This window comes from Stegostoma tigrinum, chromosome 7 (assembly GCF_030684315.1).
Source record: "Stegostoma tigrinum isolate sSteTig4 chromosome 7, sSteTig4.hap1, whole genome shotgun sequence".
NCBI classification, from domain to species: domain Eukaryota; kingdom Metazoa; phylum Chordata; class Chondrichthyes; order Orectolobiformes; family Stegostomatidae; genus Stegostoma; species Stegostoma tigrinum.
The window spans coordinates 72,628,113-72,645,330 of NC_081360.1; the positions used below are offsets into that span (position 1 = coordinate 72,628,113).

The 17,218-nt window shown below is 41.8% G+C and overlaps 1 protein-coding gene across 5 annotated transcripts in view; it reads left to right on the forward strand.

Annotated features, from left to right (window-relative positions):
• Positions 1 to 17,218, forward strand: part of rab3gap1 (RAB3 GTPase activating protein subunit 1) — a 100,586-nt gene that overhangs the window by 62,328 nt on the left and 21,040 nt on the right. For all 5 annotated transcript variants that reach the window (XM_048534432.2, XM_048534434.2, XM_048534437.2 and 2 more), the window contains 4 exons: positions 2,357 to 2,529; positions 2,888 to 2,942; positions 6,377 to 6,748; positions 10,844 to 10,981. In XM_048534432.2, coding sequence (XP_048390389.1) covers positions 2,357 to 2,529; positions 2,888 to 2,942; positions 6,377 to 6,748; positions 10,844 to 10,981 — 738 coding nt within the window. The remainder of the gene's footprint in view (positions 1 to 2,356; positions 2,530 to 2,887; positions 2,943 to 6,376; positions 6,749 to 10,843; positions 10,982 to 17,218) is intronic.

Sequence of the window (17,218 nt, forward strand, 5' to 3'; positions counted from 1 at the left end):
CTTGTAGCCACTGCATTTATGTGGTGAGTCCAGTTGAGTTTCTTATCAATGATAACTCCCAGGAATTGATAGTGGGGAGGATTCAATGATGGTAATGCCTTTGCATGTCAAGGGGTGGTCGTTAGATTATCTCTTGTCAGTGATGATCATTGCCTAGCATTTGTTTTGCACCAATGTTACTTGCCACTTGTCAGCCCCAGCCTGGATATTGTCCAGATCTTGTTGTATTTGAACACGGACTGCTTCAGTGGCTAAAGAGTCACAAACGGTGCTGAGCGTTGTGCAGTCATTGATGAACATCCCCACTTATGACTTTGATGGAGGGAAGGTCATTGATGAAGCAGCTGAAGGTGGTTTAGTCTAGGATGCTGCCCTGAGGAACACCTGCAGAGATGCCCTGGAGCTGAGATGACTGGCCTCCAACAACCACGACCTTCTTCCAGTGTGTCAGGTATGACTCTAACCACCAGACAGTTTTCCTCTTGATACTCATTAATTCCAGTTTTGCTAGGGCTCAGTGATGCTGTCACCCTCACCTCCCCTCTGGAATTCTGCTCTTGTCCCTGTTTTTGCAGTATCCAGTGCTTCTTGATGTTTCTTGATATTATGTGGAGTGAATCAAATTGGCTGAAGACTGGTATCTATAATGCTGGGGACCACTGGAGGAGGCTGAGATGGATCATCCACTCCTTTACTTTTGCACTGATGTCCTGAGCTCTTCTATCATTTGAGGATGGGGACATTTGTGGAGCTTCCTCCTCCAGTGCATTGTTTTATCATCTGTCACCATTCATGATTGAATGTGGCACGACTGCGGGAATGAGATCTGATCCATTGGTTATGGGGTAGCTTAGCTCTGTGTATCAGTTGCTGCTTATGTTGTTTGGCGTGCAAGTAGTCCTGTTTGGCCTCATCAAGTTGAAACCTAATCTTCATGTATGCCTGGTGCTGCTCCTGCCATGTCCTCCTGTATTCTGCATGGTTATTGTTGGTCCCCTGGCTGAATGATAATGGTTGAATGCAGGATATGTCGGGCCTTGAGGTGACATATAGTGCTGGAATACAGTTCTGCTGCTGTTGATGGCCCACAGCGCCTCCTGGATGCCATGTCTTGTGGTGCTAGATCTGTTTGAAGTCTATGCCATTTGGCACAGTGGTAATACCACACAGCACGATGGAGGTTATTCTCAAATCGAGTGCAGAACTTCATCTCCAAAAGGAGTGTACAGTCTTTGCTGATACCAAGACTGTCATAGACAGATGCGTCTGCAGCTGGCAGATTAGTAAGGATGAGGCCAAGTATGTTTTTCGCTCTTGTTGGTTCTCTCGCCACCTGCTGCAGACACCGTCTAGTAACTAAGTCTTTTAAGATCTAACCAGCTTGATCAGTAGTTCTGCTGCCGAGCAATTGTTGGTGGTGGGCATTGAAATCCCCCACCCAGAGTACATTTTGTGCCCTTGCCATCCTCAGAGTTTCCACCAAGTGGTGTTCAACATGGAGGCATACCAGTTCATCAGCTGAGGGAAGACAGTATGTGGCAATCAGCAGGAGGTTTCCTTGCCCATGTTTAACCTGAAGCCATGAAACTTGGGTTCTGGAGTCAATGTTGAGGACTCTGAGCAACTCCTACTCAACTGTATACTACCGTGCCGCCACCTCTGCTGGGTCTGTCTTGCCAGTGAGACAGGACATAATCAGGGATAGTGATGGTGTCTGCGACATTGTCTTTAAGGTATGATTCTGAGTATGACTATGTCAGGCTGTTGCCTGACTAGCCCAAGAGACGGCTCTCGCAATTTTGGCACTAGCCCTCAGATGTTAGTGAGGAGGACTTTGCATCGTTGACAGGGATGTTTCTGCTACTGTCTTTTCTGGTGCCTAAGTCAATGCCTGATGATTCATTCAGTTTCATTTCTTTGAGACTTTGTAGTGATTGGTACAATTGAATGACTTGCTAGGCCATTTCAGAGGGCAATTGAGAGTGGGTCTAAAGTCACATGTTGGCCAGACCAGCTGAAGGTGGCAGATTTCCTTCCCTGAAAGACATTAGTAAACTAGATGAGTTTTTCTGACCGTTGACCATGGTTTCATGGTCATCAGTAGATTCTTAATTCAAGGTTTTTGTTTAATGGAATTCAAATTCCACTCGCTGCCATGACGAGAATTTTTTTAATCATTCAGGTTGACTAAAGGGAGCTACTTATCCATTTCCTGTCTCACTGCTTCTGATGTATCATCTGTTCATTCCATCTCACTTTCCAGATTTTTTTTATTATTGAAATAAAATTAGCTCTGTTCCATTAAAAATTTGTAAATATCTTAAATTTCTAATATTTTCTTTTTTCTTTTTGCCAGAATCTTTATTGCCAATTTAAATCTGCTCCCTCAGACAGTCTGACGTACAAACTGTCATTGTGTCTTTGTATGGTTAACTTTTATCATGGAGGAATGAGGGGCGTAGCCCATTTATGGCAGGAGTTTGTGTTGGAAATGCGGTACAGATTGGAAAATAATTATCTTATACCAGGGTAAGTTTTTTTTAAAATAAAGTATCTGCCATGCATTGAGAAACCTAGGTTTGAATCTTTGCATTTCCAGTTGTCATCTCAGATTACAAACTGTTCATAAGTTTAGAACAGCATTGGAAAACAATAGACAGACCAAACTGTAGTATGGAAAGTCATGTTACACGTTACGAAACCTCCAAAGATTGAAGAGAGTCTCAGCTAAAATGCAGAGATGCCTAGATCCTAAGATGTTTTGGAGTATGTGAAAATTTAATAAGCGATTTTGAAGGATGATTTTGTTGAATGTAGTTTTGAATGAGAGAATTGTACAACAATACAATCATGAAGAAAGAATCAAATTAATAGTCCTCTTTTGCAGGTTAGCTACCGGAGCTCCAGATTTAAAATGCTGCCTGTTACATCAGAAACTGCAGGTAGGATTGAAAATTGCACCATCAAATTTCATGATATACATGTTAAGGTTTATTCATTAAAATGTTTTGAGTTGAATTGATTAAATATCTCAAAGCGAGGAAAAGAATAGTATTGTCATGTTCTTCTTGAATTTAGGCCAACACTGTGTCCTTACTTATAATGAAAAAAAGGTAAATATTAAATTTCTGATATCTCATTAAGCTTTTGAATGCATTGCACTGCTTAAAAAAAATTCTCTCAACAGCAAACAGTTTGGCTTAATGTTCAGTAGTAATGGACATCGTTCTCCTTTAATTCTCATGAACTATGAAAATATGCATTTTGTGTAAATGTTTCACAAATATCTCTGGCAAATTGATATTGGACTTGCACTTTAAACATCTAACACTTTTCACCATATCTGTTCCACATGGGAATCATCCCTGGTAGTTCTGGTACTTTTAGATTCTTGAATCGTGTTAAAGATTATACTTTGAACTATATTTTTAGTTCATGTTTTGCAGCTAATGCTCACTTAACTGAGCAAAGCATCATATATGCAAATTTGTTTTTGTTACCCATATCTTTTCATTTCAGCAATCAGAACTGTATCCCCTCCTATCTTAATCTAGAAACTAGATATCTACAAGAAATGGAACAAACCAGAAAAATAAATACAGCGCAGACTCAAATAAGAGAGTTTAAAACCAGGATTAACAGATTGGTAGAATAGGAGTTTAAAAAGATGTAAATTATGCTGTGGGAGGAACTATATATACATATACATATACACGCACGCACAGTAATGTCCATCCGTGGTGCCTATACGGTTGCTGATAACTGGCAACCGGAAACTCGGGAGTAAAGACAGCATGATGGCATTGGAAAGTGGTGACACATCCATCATTAAAACTAAAATGGATTCTGTGTCAAGACAGATAAAATATGATAAAGGATCAAACGCACTACTGGAGATGTCTGTGTAATAGATGAAGGAAGAAGAAATATCAAATTAGGGAAAGAAGACCTAGAATAATGAGAGAGATTTAAACAATCTCAATTAATTGGTTTGAAGAAGTAGGTAAAAGAGATGGCGGAATGACCAAAACAACCCAACAAGACAGGATTTGCTGTCAGGTTGAGGATTGAACCCAAGCAGATATATAAAGTAAATCTGGTTCTGTGTTTAGAACAGCTGCTTTATTGTCAGGAACTCTGGATTAATTCCACCTTTAGGTCACTGTGTGGAGTTTGCACGTTCTCCCTCTGTCTGGATGAATTTCCCCCTACAGTCCAAAAATGTGCAGGTTAGGTGGATAGGTGAAGCTAAAATTGGCTGTAGTGTCCAGGGATGTGTAGGCTAGGAGGCCATGATAAATGTGAGGATGCAGAAGGTTATTGTGTCCAGGTGCATACTCTTCAGAGGCTCGTTGAGGACTCAACGGACCAAATGGCCTCTTTCTGCACTCGGGATTCTATGTAGGAACATCATGGCAACAGTGAGCATAATGCATGGACAAGAACTAGATGCAAAGTGGATGTTTTTCCTGGTTGGAAATTCTAGAAGCACTGGACACAGTCTCACAGTATGGGGTAGACAATTTAGGCATGAGGTGAGGAAACAATTCTATATTCAAAAGACAGTGGACCTGTGCAATTCTCTACCATTGAAGCATGCCAAGTCTTTAATGACAGGGATATGAGGAGAAAGCAAGATTATGCATTGATCAGCAATATTCATGCTGAACGACAGAGCAGACTTGCAGGGTTGAATGACCTATTCCTGCTCAGAGTTTCTGTGCTTTTCTTTCTGGTTGGTTTTCCTTGAAGTTTTCTACATTGATTGTCCATTGAGACCTCTTATGCCTACACTATTGTTCAAAACCACTGAACCTTTTGGAGCCAATAATTGACTTAGACCAAAATCCCAGTATCTACTTAGAGCTGCCGCATACACAATGTTCCTGCTTGCTTGGGTTTCAATCTTTTGATAGTATTAGGTGGAAAGCGCATCCCGTTTGGATCAGTGCTGGGACCACAATCTTTCACAAATTTTGTTAACAACTTATCATTTTAGAAGCAAAATAATTATGAAATTGGCAGATGGCACCAAATTTATGGAGGTGTGATGGGGATAGTCAGAATTGAGGAGGACTAAAACAAAATGCAAGATGTCCTTGATGGACTTGCAAAATGGACATCTAATTGGTATGTGTATTTCACATTGTGTGTAGGTATTACGTTTTGATAGAAAATAAGGAGTCAGCTTATTACTTGTGGAATTGGAACTTAAATGTAGTAAAGGAGCCGAAGAATATTTAGGGAAAAAAATGTACAAATCACTAAATGTAGCAGTGCAGGCTAATAGGGTCCGTTGAATACTCAAAATTAGGCGTTATTTCTAGAGAGAATTGAAAGGGAAACAACTTGCTAAAACTTTCATGGAACCTTGCTTTGACCACATACGGAGTACACTGCATATTTGTGTTTGCCATGTCGTAAAAAAATTCAGTCATTGAAGAAGTTGTGAATATGTGCAGGGATGAATCAGCAAATTCTGGTAGGGAAATGATAGACAGGTTGGGCTGCTTCTGTCTTGAAAAGATAGGCTAAGTTGTGACCTAAGGTTCTTTAAAATTAGAACAGTTTTTGACCGTGTGGACAGTGTTTCCACTTACGAAACACTAGAGTTCATCACTAAGATAGTCATCAATCAAGTAGGAAATTCATAAGAAATATCTTTACAGGGAGTGATGCAAATGTGGAACATGTAACCACAAGAAATGAGGAGTGAGTATTGTGGGAGGCTTGGTGAACTTGTTGGGTGAGGGGATTAGGTAGAAGCTTGCAGTGATGTATTTTGATGAGGAAAGACAGCAAGAGTCTTCATTGGAATACAGTGGACTGTTCGGTCTGAATGGCCGGTTTGTATGTCATGTATTCTTTGTAATTCTACATCAGTATGGCAGTCAACTTCCAATAATTCGCACTGTTTGTAGCATACTATTGTGTGAATTTTAATTCACTTTTGCAAAACAGATTATTATTCAATCTTGAACATTTGGTTGGAGTTGCAGCATCATTATACATACAATGTTCTCTCATTGCCTCTTCCTTTCTTCCTGTCTGTGCTTAACTGCCACTTTAAATCAGAACACTGTACAGTAGCACTCCATTCATTGGGAGCAATTCAGTTATGATCAAAAAATATTTTAAAAAGGGAAATGAGAGGGAAGTAATAGACTGAAATTTTGTGGTAGATGTGAGAATCAACAGTGATTATTGTGACCACAGAATTGTGGAACAGAAGGCCCTTTGAGTTGTTTTGGTATCTGCTGTTTACCCTCTGCAGCACTGCATTGGAACCTTTGAACATTAGAGGAAGGTTCAGAATGAAAAGGACAATGGTAAAAGCTTTTAGCTTCCTGTGAAAACTTTTATTTTTAACTTTAAGATGCTGAATTGCTGCATTGAGAGGAAAAAAGCAAGAGACGATGGAAGGAAACAAACAGCTGAAAATGCACTGGGCGATTCCATGGAGAGGAAGGTGTCAAGTAGCAAAGTGACACCAGAATGCCTTAAAGGAGAAACGTCTCAGCAGAAATCGTGGGACTCGTGGAGTGATAGTGAAGATGAGTTTTTTGAATGTCTGAGTGACACAGAAGAATTGCAAGATGGTGACATGAAAGAAGAAGCAGCAAAAGGAGAGGAGAAAGATGGTGGGAAGAAGGATATCCATAAGTGGAGACCTGAAGGGCGTCTTCATCAACATGGCAACTTGACTCTGATTTGTACAGGAGATCCACTTTATATTCCAGTTACACAGGTATGAAGTGCTTTGAATAAAACAAACATTACTTTCCAATTCTGCATTTTAAAATTGTCATAGTATTATAGTCATTGTGTTTTATGGTACAGTAAGACCATAAGAAATAGGAACAGGAATAGGCCATTCAGACCCTCAAACATTAGCAGTTTTTGGATCCCCTGGAATTTCTGCAGAATCCAGTCATTTTTGGAAAATTACAAGCTTTGCTATCTCTGTAGCTACATATTTTTTAGGATCCTGGGTTGCAAGCCATCAGGGCTAGGGGACTTATTTGCCTTAAGCCCCTCAAGTTTCTCTAATACACCTTCTTAAGAGATGGAGATGGCACTTAATTGCTCCCTCGTATTCTTGAGTATTAATGGGATATTTGAAATATCTTCCACTATAAAGACTGATGCAAAGTATCGGTTTAATCCCTCTGCCATTTTCCCACTTCCCTAAACCATCTCTCCAGACTTATTTTCCAAAGGGCCCATGTCCACTTTGACTTCTGTCTTCCTTTTTACATATTAAATGAAGCTCTTCTAGTCAGTTTTTATTCCTCACTAATTGCCTTCATAGTTTATTTTCTTTGTCTTTATTATCTACAGTCCCCCTTTTCTGGATTCTGAATTTATGCCAGTCTTCAGGGTATCGCTGATTTTTACCTCCTTATGCTCTTTCACTTTCAACTTGATATATTTAACTTACTTGGTTAGCCGTGGTTGGATTATCGCTCTCTTTTTTTAAAAAAAATAGTTTTGCTGAGAATCATGAATTACCTCTTTAATTGTGTTTGCCAGTTATCAAGCACTAACCTACAGTAGTCCCATTTTTTAGCACTTGTAGCCTTGTGTACTATTGTGCTTCAAGTGATCATCCAAATACTTCTTAAATGTTGTGGTGGTTCATGCCATTACAACTCTTTCAGACAGTGAGTTCCAGTACCCACCATCCTCTGGTTGAAAAATTATTCCGTAAATCCTCCTTTAAATCACTTGACCTTTACCTTTTAAATGTTTGCTCGTAGTTATTGATCACTGCATGAAAGGAAACATTTCTTCCGATGTACCCTATGTCTGCCTGACTAGGGTACTTTGAAGTTGTTATATGTTGAATATTTTTGTTAATTGTTAAAGTCATCCCTTGTGAATAGATTCAACGTATTTCATTAGATCCGTGGCCAAGTGGATACTTTTACCAAGAAAGCAGAGAGACTGACAAACACTTCCAGGTCGCTGCTAAACTTATTGATCTCTGTTGAGTTAATAGTTGATGCATTCAAATTCACCTCGAAAATAATCGGGCAGGAGTTCCAATCCTGATTATTAAATCTGATTGCAGCTATAATATGTTTGCGAATGCATGAATTATTATAGATCTCTTTGTAGCAGCTTGCACGTTGACTCCAAGACCACTTATCTCCTTTTACAGTCCAACAAAAAGCTGACCCCTTCCTGAGAGTGATTTGCTTTTTCAGGAGTAGAGTATGTTCCTATTTCTGTTCCTGTCTGCTTTCTCTTTGTGTGCAACCCAGCTATGATCCTTCCTTCAGCTGCATTGTGTGTAGCTCTTCTTGTGTCTGTGGTTCTCCTTCTAGTCTGCAAGTCACATGGCTCTCTTATTTACTTCTTTTATGTACACACACTTTCATTTTGAGGGCCTCCAGATCCCATGAAGGAGTATTTCTTACTCATGCAGAAAATTTCAAGTGATGCTGTCAGATTTGATAGAAACTTTCAAAATTTACTTTTAAACATGTAAAAATAATTTGCAGATTCCACACAACTTTTAATTAAAAGACAATTGTTTTCTACTGTAGTACTTCATTGATTATCACAGAATGGATGAGACTGTGCGCTTATCAACTTGAAGGACCCTCAGAAGGATTTGCTTAAACAGCTGAAAAATGACAGCGGGGAGTAGAAATGTCATCAGAATTCCTAGCCCTAGATAATTTTGCAAAGTAAACACCTAGGATTTTCCTTACTTTAAAATATCCGTATGTCATAATAAACAAGGTCATTGGAACTGGACTGGTCAACAACAATCAAATAGAAAGAAAAAAAATCACACATTTATAAACACGCACTTGTGTGTCACCAAGATAACAAAGTGTGGAGCTGGATGAACACTGCAGGCCAAACAACATCTTAGGAGCACAAAAGCTGACATTTCGGGCCTAGACCCTTTATCAGAAAAGGGGGATGGGGAGAGGGGTCTGAAATAAATAGGGAGAGGGGGGAGGCGGACCAAAGATGGATAGAGGAGAAGCCTGGTGGAGGGGAGACTATAGTTGGGGAGGTAGGGAGGGGATAGGACAGTCCGGGGAGGACGGACAGGTCAAGGAGGTGGGATGAAGTTAGGTGGGAAATGGAGGTGCGGCTTGAGGTGGGAGGAGTGGATAGGTGAGAAGAAGAACAGGTTAGGCAGGTGGGGACGAGCTGGGCTGGTTTTGGGATGCAGTGGGGGAAGGGGAGGTTTTGAAGCTTGTGAAGTCCTCATTGATACCGTTGGGCTGCAGGGTTCCCAAACGGAATATGAGTTGCTGTTCCTGCAACCTTCGGATGGCATCATTGTGGCACTGCAGGAGGCCCAGGATGGACATGTCGCCTAAGGAATGGGAGGGGGAGTTAAAATGGTTCGTGACTGGGAGGTGCAGTTGTTTATTGCAAACTGAGTGTAGGTGTTCTGCAAAGCGGTCCCAAGCCTCCGCTTGGTTTCCCCAATGTAGTGGAAGTCACAACAGGTACAGTGGACACAGTATACCACATTGGCAGATGTGCTGGTGAACATCTGCTTAATATGGAAAATCATCTTGGGGCCTGGGATGGGGGTGAGAGAGATGGTGTGGGGGCAAGTGTAGCACTTCCTGCGGTTGCAGGGGAAGGTGCCGGGTGTGGTGGTGTTGGAGGGGAGTGTGGAGTGGACAAGGGAGTTGTGGAGAGAGAGGTCTCTCTGGAAGGCGGACAAGGGTGGGGTTGGAAAAATATCTTGGGTGGAGGGGTCGGATTGTAGATGGCGGAAGTGTTGGAGGATGATGCATTGTATCCGGAGGTTGGTGGGGTGGTATGTGAGGATGAGGGGGATTCTCTTTGGGCGGTTATTGCGGGGGCGGGGTGTGAGGGAACTGTAAACAACTGCACCTCCAGTCGCGAACCATTTTAACACCCCCTCCCATTCCTTAGACAACATGTCCATTCTGGACCTCCTGCAGTGCCACAACGATGCCACCCGAAAATTGCAGGAACAGCAACTTATATTCCGTTTGGGAACCCTGCAGCCCAATGGTATCAATGAGGACTTCACAAGCTTCAAAACCTCCCCTTCCCCCACTGCATCCCAAAACCAGCCCAACTCATCCCCACCTGCCTAACCTGTTCTTCCTCTCACCAATCCCCCCACCTCGAGCCGCACCCCCATTTCCCACCTACTAACTTCATCCCGCCTCCTTGACCTGTCTGTCCTCTCTGGACTGACCTATCCCCTCCCTACCTCCCCAACTATACTCTCCTCTCCACCTATCTTCTCCTCTATTCATCTCTGGTCCGCCTCCTCCCCTCTCCCTATTTATTTCAGACCCCTCTCCCCATCCCCCTTTTCTGATGAAGGGTCTGGGCCTGAAACGTCAGCTTTTGTGCTCCTGAGATGCTGCTTGGCCTGCTGTGTTCATCCAGCTCCAGACTTTGTTAGCATGGATTCTCCAGCATCTGCAGTTCCCATTATTCTCTTGTGTGTCACCATCTGTTCATGAAATACCGACAGTGCAAAAGGAACCAGTTATAGTGCAATGATAATGTGATACTTTACATTCCCATTCCCTTTCACCACCTTCAACTTGGATGATAGATCTTATAACCATGACCAATTCAAGAAATTTTGAAAAAGAGCCATGGTAAAGTCAGAGGATTGGTCTGTTAGATTTTTCACAATTCAGTATTGTATAATAATCAAATGTATTATTCAGTGTATCATTAGACCAATCTAAGGTGTATTCTCTTGCTCTTTTAATCAGGCTTTCTTCTCCCTATCCTCCTTTCCACAATTACCAGAAAGCACAGGGAGCAAACCTAACACAATCATTTTGATTCACTGAAACTTCCTTCCTGTCAGGAACCAGCACCAATGACAGAAGATTTATTGGAAGAACAGTCAGAAGTCTTAGCTAAATTGGGAACATCAGCTGAAGGAGCACATCTACGTGCTAGAATGCAGAGCGCCTGTTTGCTGTCAGACATGGAATCTTTCAAGGTAAAAGAATTTTTTACAAATCTCATTTTCCCTAATTACCAAACTTTAGGGGAACATCACCCAATTAAAAATATCATGATGCACAAATTTATTTAATTAGATACATTATTTTACATCATTGTGCAACAGTGGAAATGCAATAACATCACTTCAAATGCACCAGGAGATCAAGTGATATGTATATTATTAGAAAAGGATATGATTAATGTAGTAGTTTTGTTTCTAGACTAATAATTCAGACAATTAGGTAATATTCTGAGATGTGGGTTGGAAATCCATTGTGGCGAATGATGGAATTTCAGCTTAATAAAATCTGGAATTAAAAGTCTAATGATGGTCTGTAACAGGCTCTACTCTTTCCCTGGTTATTCTCTTGCTCTTTATATCTTTAAAAATCCCCATAAGTTCCTTGTTCTACCAACTGATTCTTTCTTATGCAGACCTTTTGCTTTCCTGGTTTCCTTTCCAAGTTCCCCTATTTTAATACCTGTGACTGCGTGTATTTGGTCTTTGGTGTTTGCAGTAAGTTTCTGTTCTTAATCATAAGCTTTATAATCCTTGATATACAGAGTTCCAGGTCTTAGTGCCATTCCTTGTATTTATGGAAATATGTCTTGTAGTCCCACTATTTCCTCTGAAATAGCTTCCTCCCCAACTAGGGTAGAAATCTCACCTGTATTCACCCTGTCTATCCCTTTTAAGTAGTTTGGCACTTTTAATGGGATAACTTCCCATTGTTCAAAATTCTCTACAGGTCCAGTTTGCCCATACTCTTGACAAAGTACAGACCCACCATCCCAGGAACAAGCCTGGTGAACCGTTGTTCCACTCCCTGTATGACAATAATACCTTTGAGATAAGGAAACCAAAATTGCACGCGATACTATAAAGGAACCTTGGATGACGAGAGCGGTGGAGCTTCTCGTCAAAAGGAAGAAGGTAGCTTACATAAGGTGGAGGAAGCTAGGGTCAAGCTCAGCTAGAGAGGATTACAGGCAGGCGAGGAAGGAGCTCAAAAATGGTCTGAGGAGAGCCAGGAGGGGGCACAAGAAAGGCTTGGCAGAACGGATTAGGGAGAACACAAAGGCATTTTACACTTAGGTGAGGAATAAGAGAAATGGTCAAAAAAAGAGTAGGGCCGATCAGGGATAGCATAGGGAACTTGTGTGTGGAGTCTGAGGAGGTAGGGGAAGCCCTAAATGAGTTTTTTGCTGCTGTCTTTACGAAAGAAACGAACTTGGTAGTGAATGAAACCTTTGAAGAGCAGGTGTGCATGCTGGAATGGATAGAGATAGAGGAAGCTGATGTGCTGAAAATTTTGTCAAACATTAAGATTGACAAGTCGCCAGGCCCGGACCAGATTTGTCCTCGGCTGCTTTGGGAAGCGAGAAATGCAATTGCTTCGCCACTGGTGAAGATCTTTGCATCCTTGCTGTCCGCTGGAGTCGTACCTGAGGACTGGAGAGAGGCAAATGTAATTCCTCTCTTCAAGAAAGGAAATAGGGAAATCCCTGGCAATTACAGACCAGTAAGTCTCACGTCTGTTGTCTGCAAGGTGTTAGAAAGGATTCTGAGGGATAGGATTTATGACCATCTGGAAGAGCATGGCTTGATTAAATGCAGTCAACACGGCTTTGTGAGGGGCAGGTCATGCCTCACAAACCTTATCGAGTTCTTTGAGGATGTGACTAGAAAAGTTGATGAGGGTCGAGCTGTGGATATGGTGTATATGGACTTCAGTAAGGCATTTGAAAAGGTTCCCCATGGTAGGCTCATTCAGAAGGTCAGGAGGAGTGGGATACAGGGGAACTTAGCTGTTTGGAAACAGAATTGGCTGGCCAACAGAAGACAGCGAGTGGTAGTAGAAGGAAAATATTCTGCCTGGAAGTTCGTGGTGAGTGGTGTTCCACAGGGCTCTGTCCTTGGGCCTCTACTGTTTGTAATTTTTATTAATGAGTTGGATGAGGGGATTGAAGGATGGGTCAGCAAGTTTGCAGATGACACGAAGGTTGGAGGTGTCGTTGACAGTATAGAGGGCTGTTGTAGGCTGCAGCGGGACATTGACAGGATGCAGAGATGGGCTGAGAGGTGGCAGATGGAGTTCAACCTGGATAAATGTGAGGTGACCATCATTTTGGAAGGTCGAATTTGAAAGCTGAGTACAGGATTAAGGATAGGATTCTTGGCAGCGTGGAGGAACAGAGGGATCTTGGTGTGCAGATACATAGATCCCTTAAAATGGCCACCCAAGTGGACAGGGTTGTTAAGAAAGCATATGGTGTTTTGGCTTTCATTAGCAGGGGGATTGAGTTTAAGAGTCGTGAGATCTTGTTGCAGCTCTATAAAACTTTGGTTAGACCGCACTTGGAATACTGCGTCCAGTTCTGGTTGCCCTCTTATAGGAAAGATGTGGATGCTTTGGAGAGGGTTCAGAGGAGATTTACCAGGATGCTGCCTGGACTGGAGGGCTTATCTTATGAAGAGAGGTTGACTGAGCTCGGACTTTTTTCATTAGAGAAAAGGAGGAGGAGAGGGAACCTAATTGAGGTATACAAGATAATGAGAGGCATAGATAGAGTTGATAGCCAGAGACTATTTCCCAGGGCAGAAATGGCTAACATGAGGGGTCATAGTTTTAAGCTGGTTGGAGGAAAGTATAGAGGGGATGTCAGAGGTGTATTCTTTACACAGAGAGTTGTGAGAGCATGGAATGCGTTGCCAGCAGCAGTTGTGGAAGCAAGGTCATTGGGGACATTTAAGAGACTGCTGGACATGCATATGATCACAGAAATTTGAGGGTGCATACATGAGGATCAATGGTCAGCACAACATCTTGGGCTGAAGGGCCTGTTCTGTGCTGTACTGTTCTATGTTCTATGTTCTATGTTCTACTCCAGCTGCAATCTAACTAAGTTCCCAAATATTTGGAGCAAGACTTCACTATCGTATGCACACCATTTTGCAATAAGGGCCAACATTCCGTTAGTCTCCTGAATAGTCTGCATGCTAGTATTTGATAACAAATTGACGAGCATCCAGGCCCATTTATACATCTACATTTTCCAACCTCTTATATCGGAAATGCTCTGCACATCCGTTCTCATCAGCAAAGTGGATAACCTCTCATTTTTCTTCGTTGTATTCTATCTGCTTTATTCGTATCCAGACAGGAAGCTAAATCCTCTTGAAGCTTTTTTGTCTTCCTTGCAATGCTGATTCCCACTTTGTATCATTCGTAAATTTGGAAATATTATATTTTATCCTCCCATTCCCATTTCATTGTCATATATTGTGAACAGCCAAGGACCAGATCTTGATTCTTTTAGTAGCCCACTTGTGACAGCCTGCAAGTGTGTGAATGATCCGTTTATTTCTACAGTCTGTTTTCTCTGTTAGCCGATTGCTAATCCATGACACTTCATTACTTTTTATCCCATGTGGTTTAATTTTTCTTATTAGCCTTCTGACTTTAGATTTTCAGAGTTGTTTGTAACGTTTTCAAAAAAACTGTGTTTGACGAGCCTGTTGTCTTTCTATTAGTAAATTCATTCTGATTATGCTCAGATCATTATGATCCATTTATCTATTTATCACATTCTTTAAAATAGAATCTAGATTTTCATTATTGACGTAAGCCTTGCAGGCCAGCAGTTTGTTGTTTTCTGTTTTGTTCCCTTATTAAATAACAGGATCATATTTGCCACCTTTATAGTCTGAAGGAATCAGTGCAGAATCTGTAGAATTTTGGAAGATAATCACCAATACATCTACTATTCCTATAACCATTTCCTTCAGCACTCCAAAATGTAGACTTAGGATTTATCAATTTTCAGCCACATTAATTCCTTTAGTTCAGTCTTCTAACTAATTTATTCCCTTCACTCATTTTCTCTAGCCACTTGGATCTCTAGATCTGAGAGATTCCTTGTATTTTTCGCAAGTGAAAACACACAAAATAATCATTTGGCTTCGTTGCCATTTCTCTGATCCCCCTTTATAAATTCTCCAGACTATCTATAATGGGCTCACATTTCTGTTAGCCAAACAATTTATGGAAGTGAAATTGGTTGACACATCTGCTGGAGATTTTTGATCATGGTAGCATGGACAAATGGAAGCCAATGAATGTGTTTTGCTTGGTATTTCAGGAGTCATATGATAAGGTTCCGTGTAAGAGATTAGCATGCAAAATTAAAGTGCATGGATTTGGAGGTCATGCTAATGATTGCATAGTGTTCTGCATCATGCATAACTCCTCAGATTCTGAAGGAGTCCATGTCCTCATGCAACAAGACCCGGACAGTATCAGCTTTGGACAGACAAGCGCAAAGAAATATTTGCACTACACATGTATTGGGCAATGACCATCTCGAAAGAGAGGGAATTCAACCATTGTTCCTCGATTTTTTTTTTGAAACAAAGAGCAAAGAATATTACAGCACAGGAACAGGCTAATCGGCCCTCCAAGCCTGCGCCGATCAAGATCGTCTGTCTAAACCTGTCAGCTATTTTCCATGGGTCTGTATCCCTTTTGCTCCCTGTCCATCCATGTACCTGTCCAGATACATCTTAAAAGACACTATTGTGCCAGCGGAGGTTGTAGATGCAGACAATCCGTTCCACGCACCCACCACCCCTGCTTTAAGAACTTGCCACGCATATCTCCCTTAAACTTTCCTCCTCTCACTTTGAACTCATGACCCCTAGTAATTTAGTTCCCCCACTCTGGGGGGGGCAAAAGCTTCTTGCTGTCCACATTGTCTATACCCATCATGATTTTGTAGACCTCAATCAGGTCCCCCCTCAATCTCCGTCTTTCAAATGAAAATAATCCTAATCTACTCAACCTTTCTTCATAGCTAGCGCCCTCCATACCAGGCAACATCCTGGTGAACCTCCTCTGCACCCTCTCCAAAGCATCCACATCCTTTTGGTAATGTGGCGACCAGAACTGTACGCAGTACTCTAAATGTTGCCGAACCAAAGTCTTATACAACTGGAACATGACCTACCAACTCTTGTACTCAATACCCTCTGCGATGAAGGAAAGCGTGCCCTGTGCCTTCTTGACCACTCTATTGATCTGCGTTGCCACCTTCAGGAACAGTGGACCTGAACACCCACATCTCTCTGTACATTAATTTTCCCCAGGAGTTTTCCATTTACTGTATAGTTTGCTCTTGAATTTGATCTTCCAAAATGCATAACCTCGCATTTGCCCAGATTGAACTCCATTTGCCATTTATCTGTGCAACTGTCCAATCTATCCATATTCTGCTGTAATCTCTGACAGTCCCCTTCACTAGCTGCTACTCCACCAACCTTCGTATCATCTGCAAACTTGCTAATCGGACCACCTACACCTTCCTCCAAATTATTTGTGTATATCACAAACAACAGTGGTCCCAGCACAGATCCCTGTGGAACACCACTGGCCACAGGCCTCCAATTTGAGAAATCCCCTTCCACTACTACTTTCTGTCTCCTGTTGCCTAGCCAGTTTTTTTTTCCATCTAGCTAGCACACCCTGGACCCCATGTGACTTCACTTTCTCCATCAGCCTGCCATGGGAACCTTATCAAACGCCTTACTGAAGACCTTGTATATGACATCTACTGCCTTTTCCTCATAATCAACTTTGTCACGTCCTCAAAGAAGTCTATTAAGTTGGTAAGACATGACCTTCACCATGTTGTCTATCACTGATAAGCCTATTTTCTTCTAAATGGGAATAGATCCTGTCCCTCTGTATCTTCTCCAGCAGCTTCCCTACCACTAATGTCAGGCTCACCGGTTGATAATTACATGGATTATCCCTGCTACTCTTCTTAAACAAGGGGACAACATTAGCAAGTCTCCAGTCCTCTGGGACCTCACCCATGTCTAAGGATGCTGCAAAGATATCTGCTAATGCCCTGGCTATTTCCCCTCTTGCTTCCCTCACAAACCTGGGATAGATCCCATCGGGACCTGGGGACTTGTCCACCTTAATGCCTTTTCGGATACCCATCACTTCCTTCCTCCTTATGCCGACTTGACCTAGAGTAATCAAACATCTGTCCCTAACCTCAACATCCGTCATGTTCCTCTCCTTGGTGAATACCAATGCGAAGTACTTGTTAAGAATGTCACCCATTTTCTCTGACTCAATGCATAACTTTCCCTCTTTGTCCTTAAGTGGGCCAATTCTTTCTCTAGTTACCCTCTTGCTCTTTATATCTGAATAAAAGGCTTTGG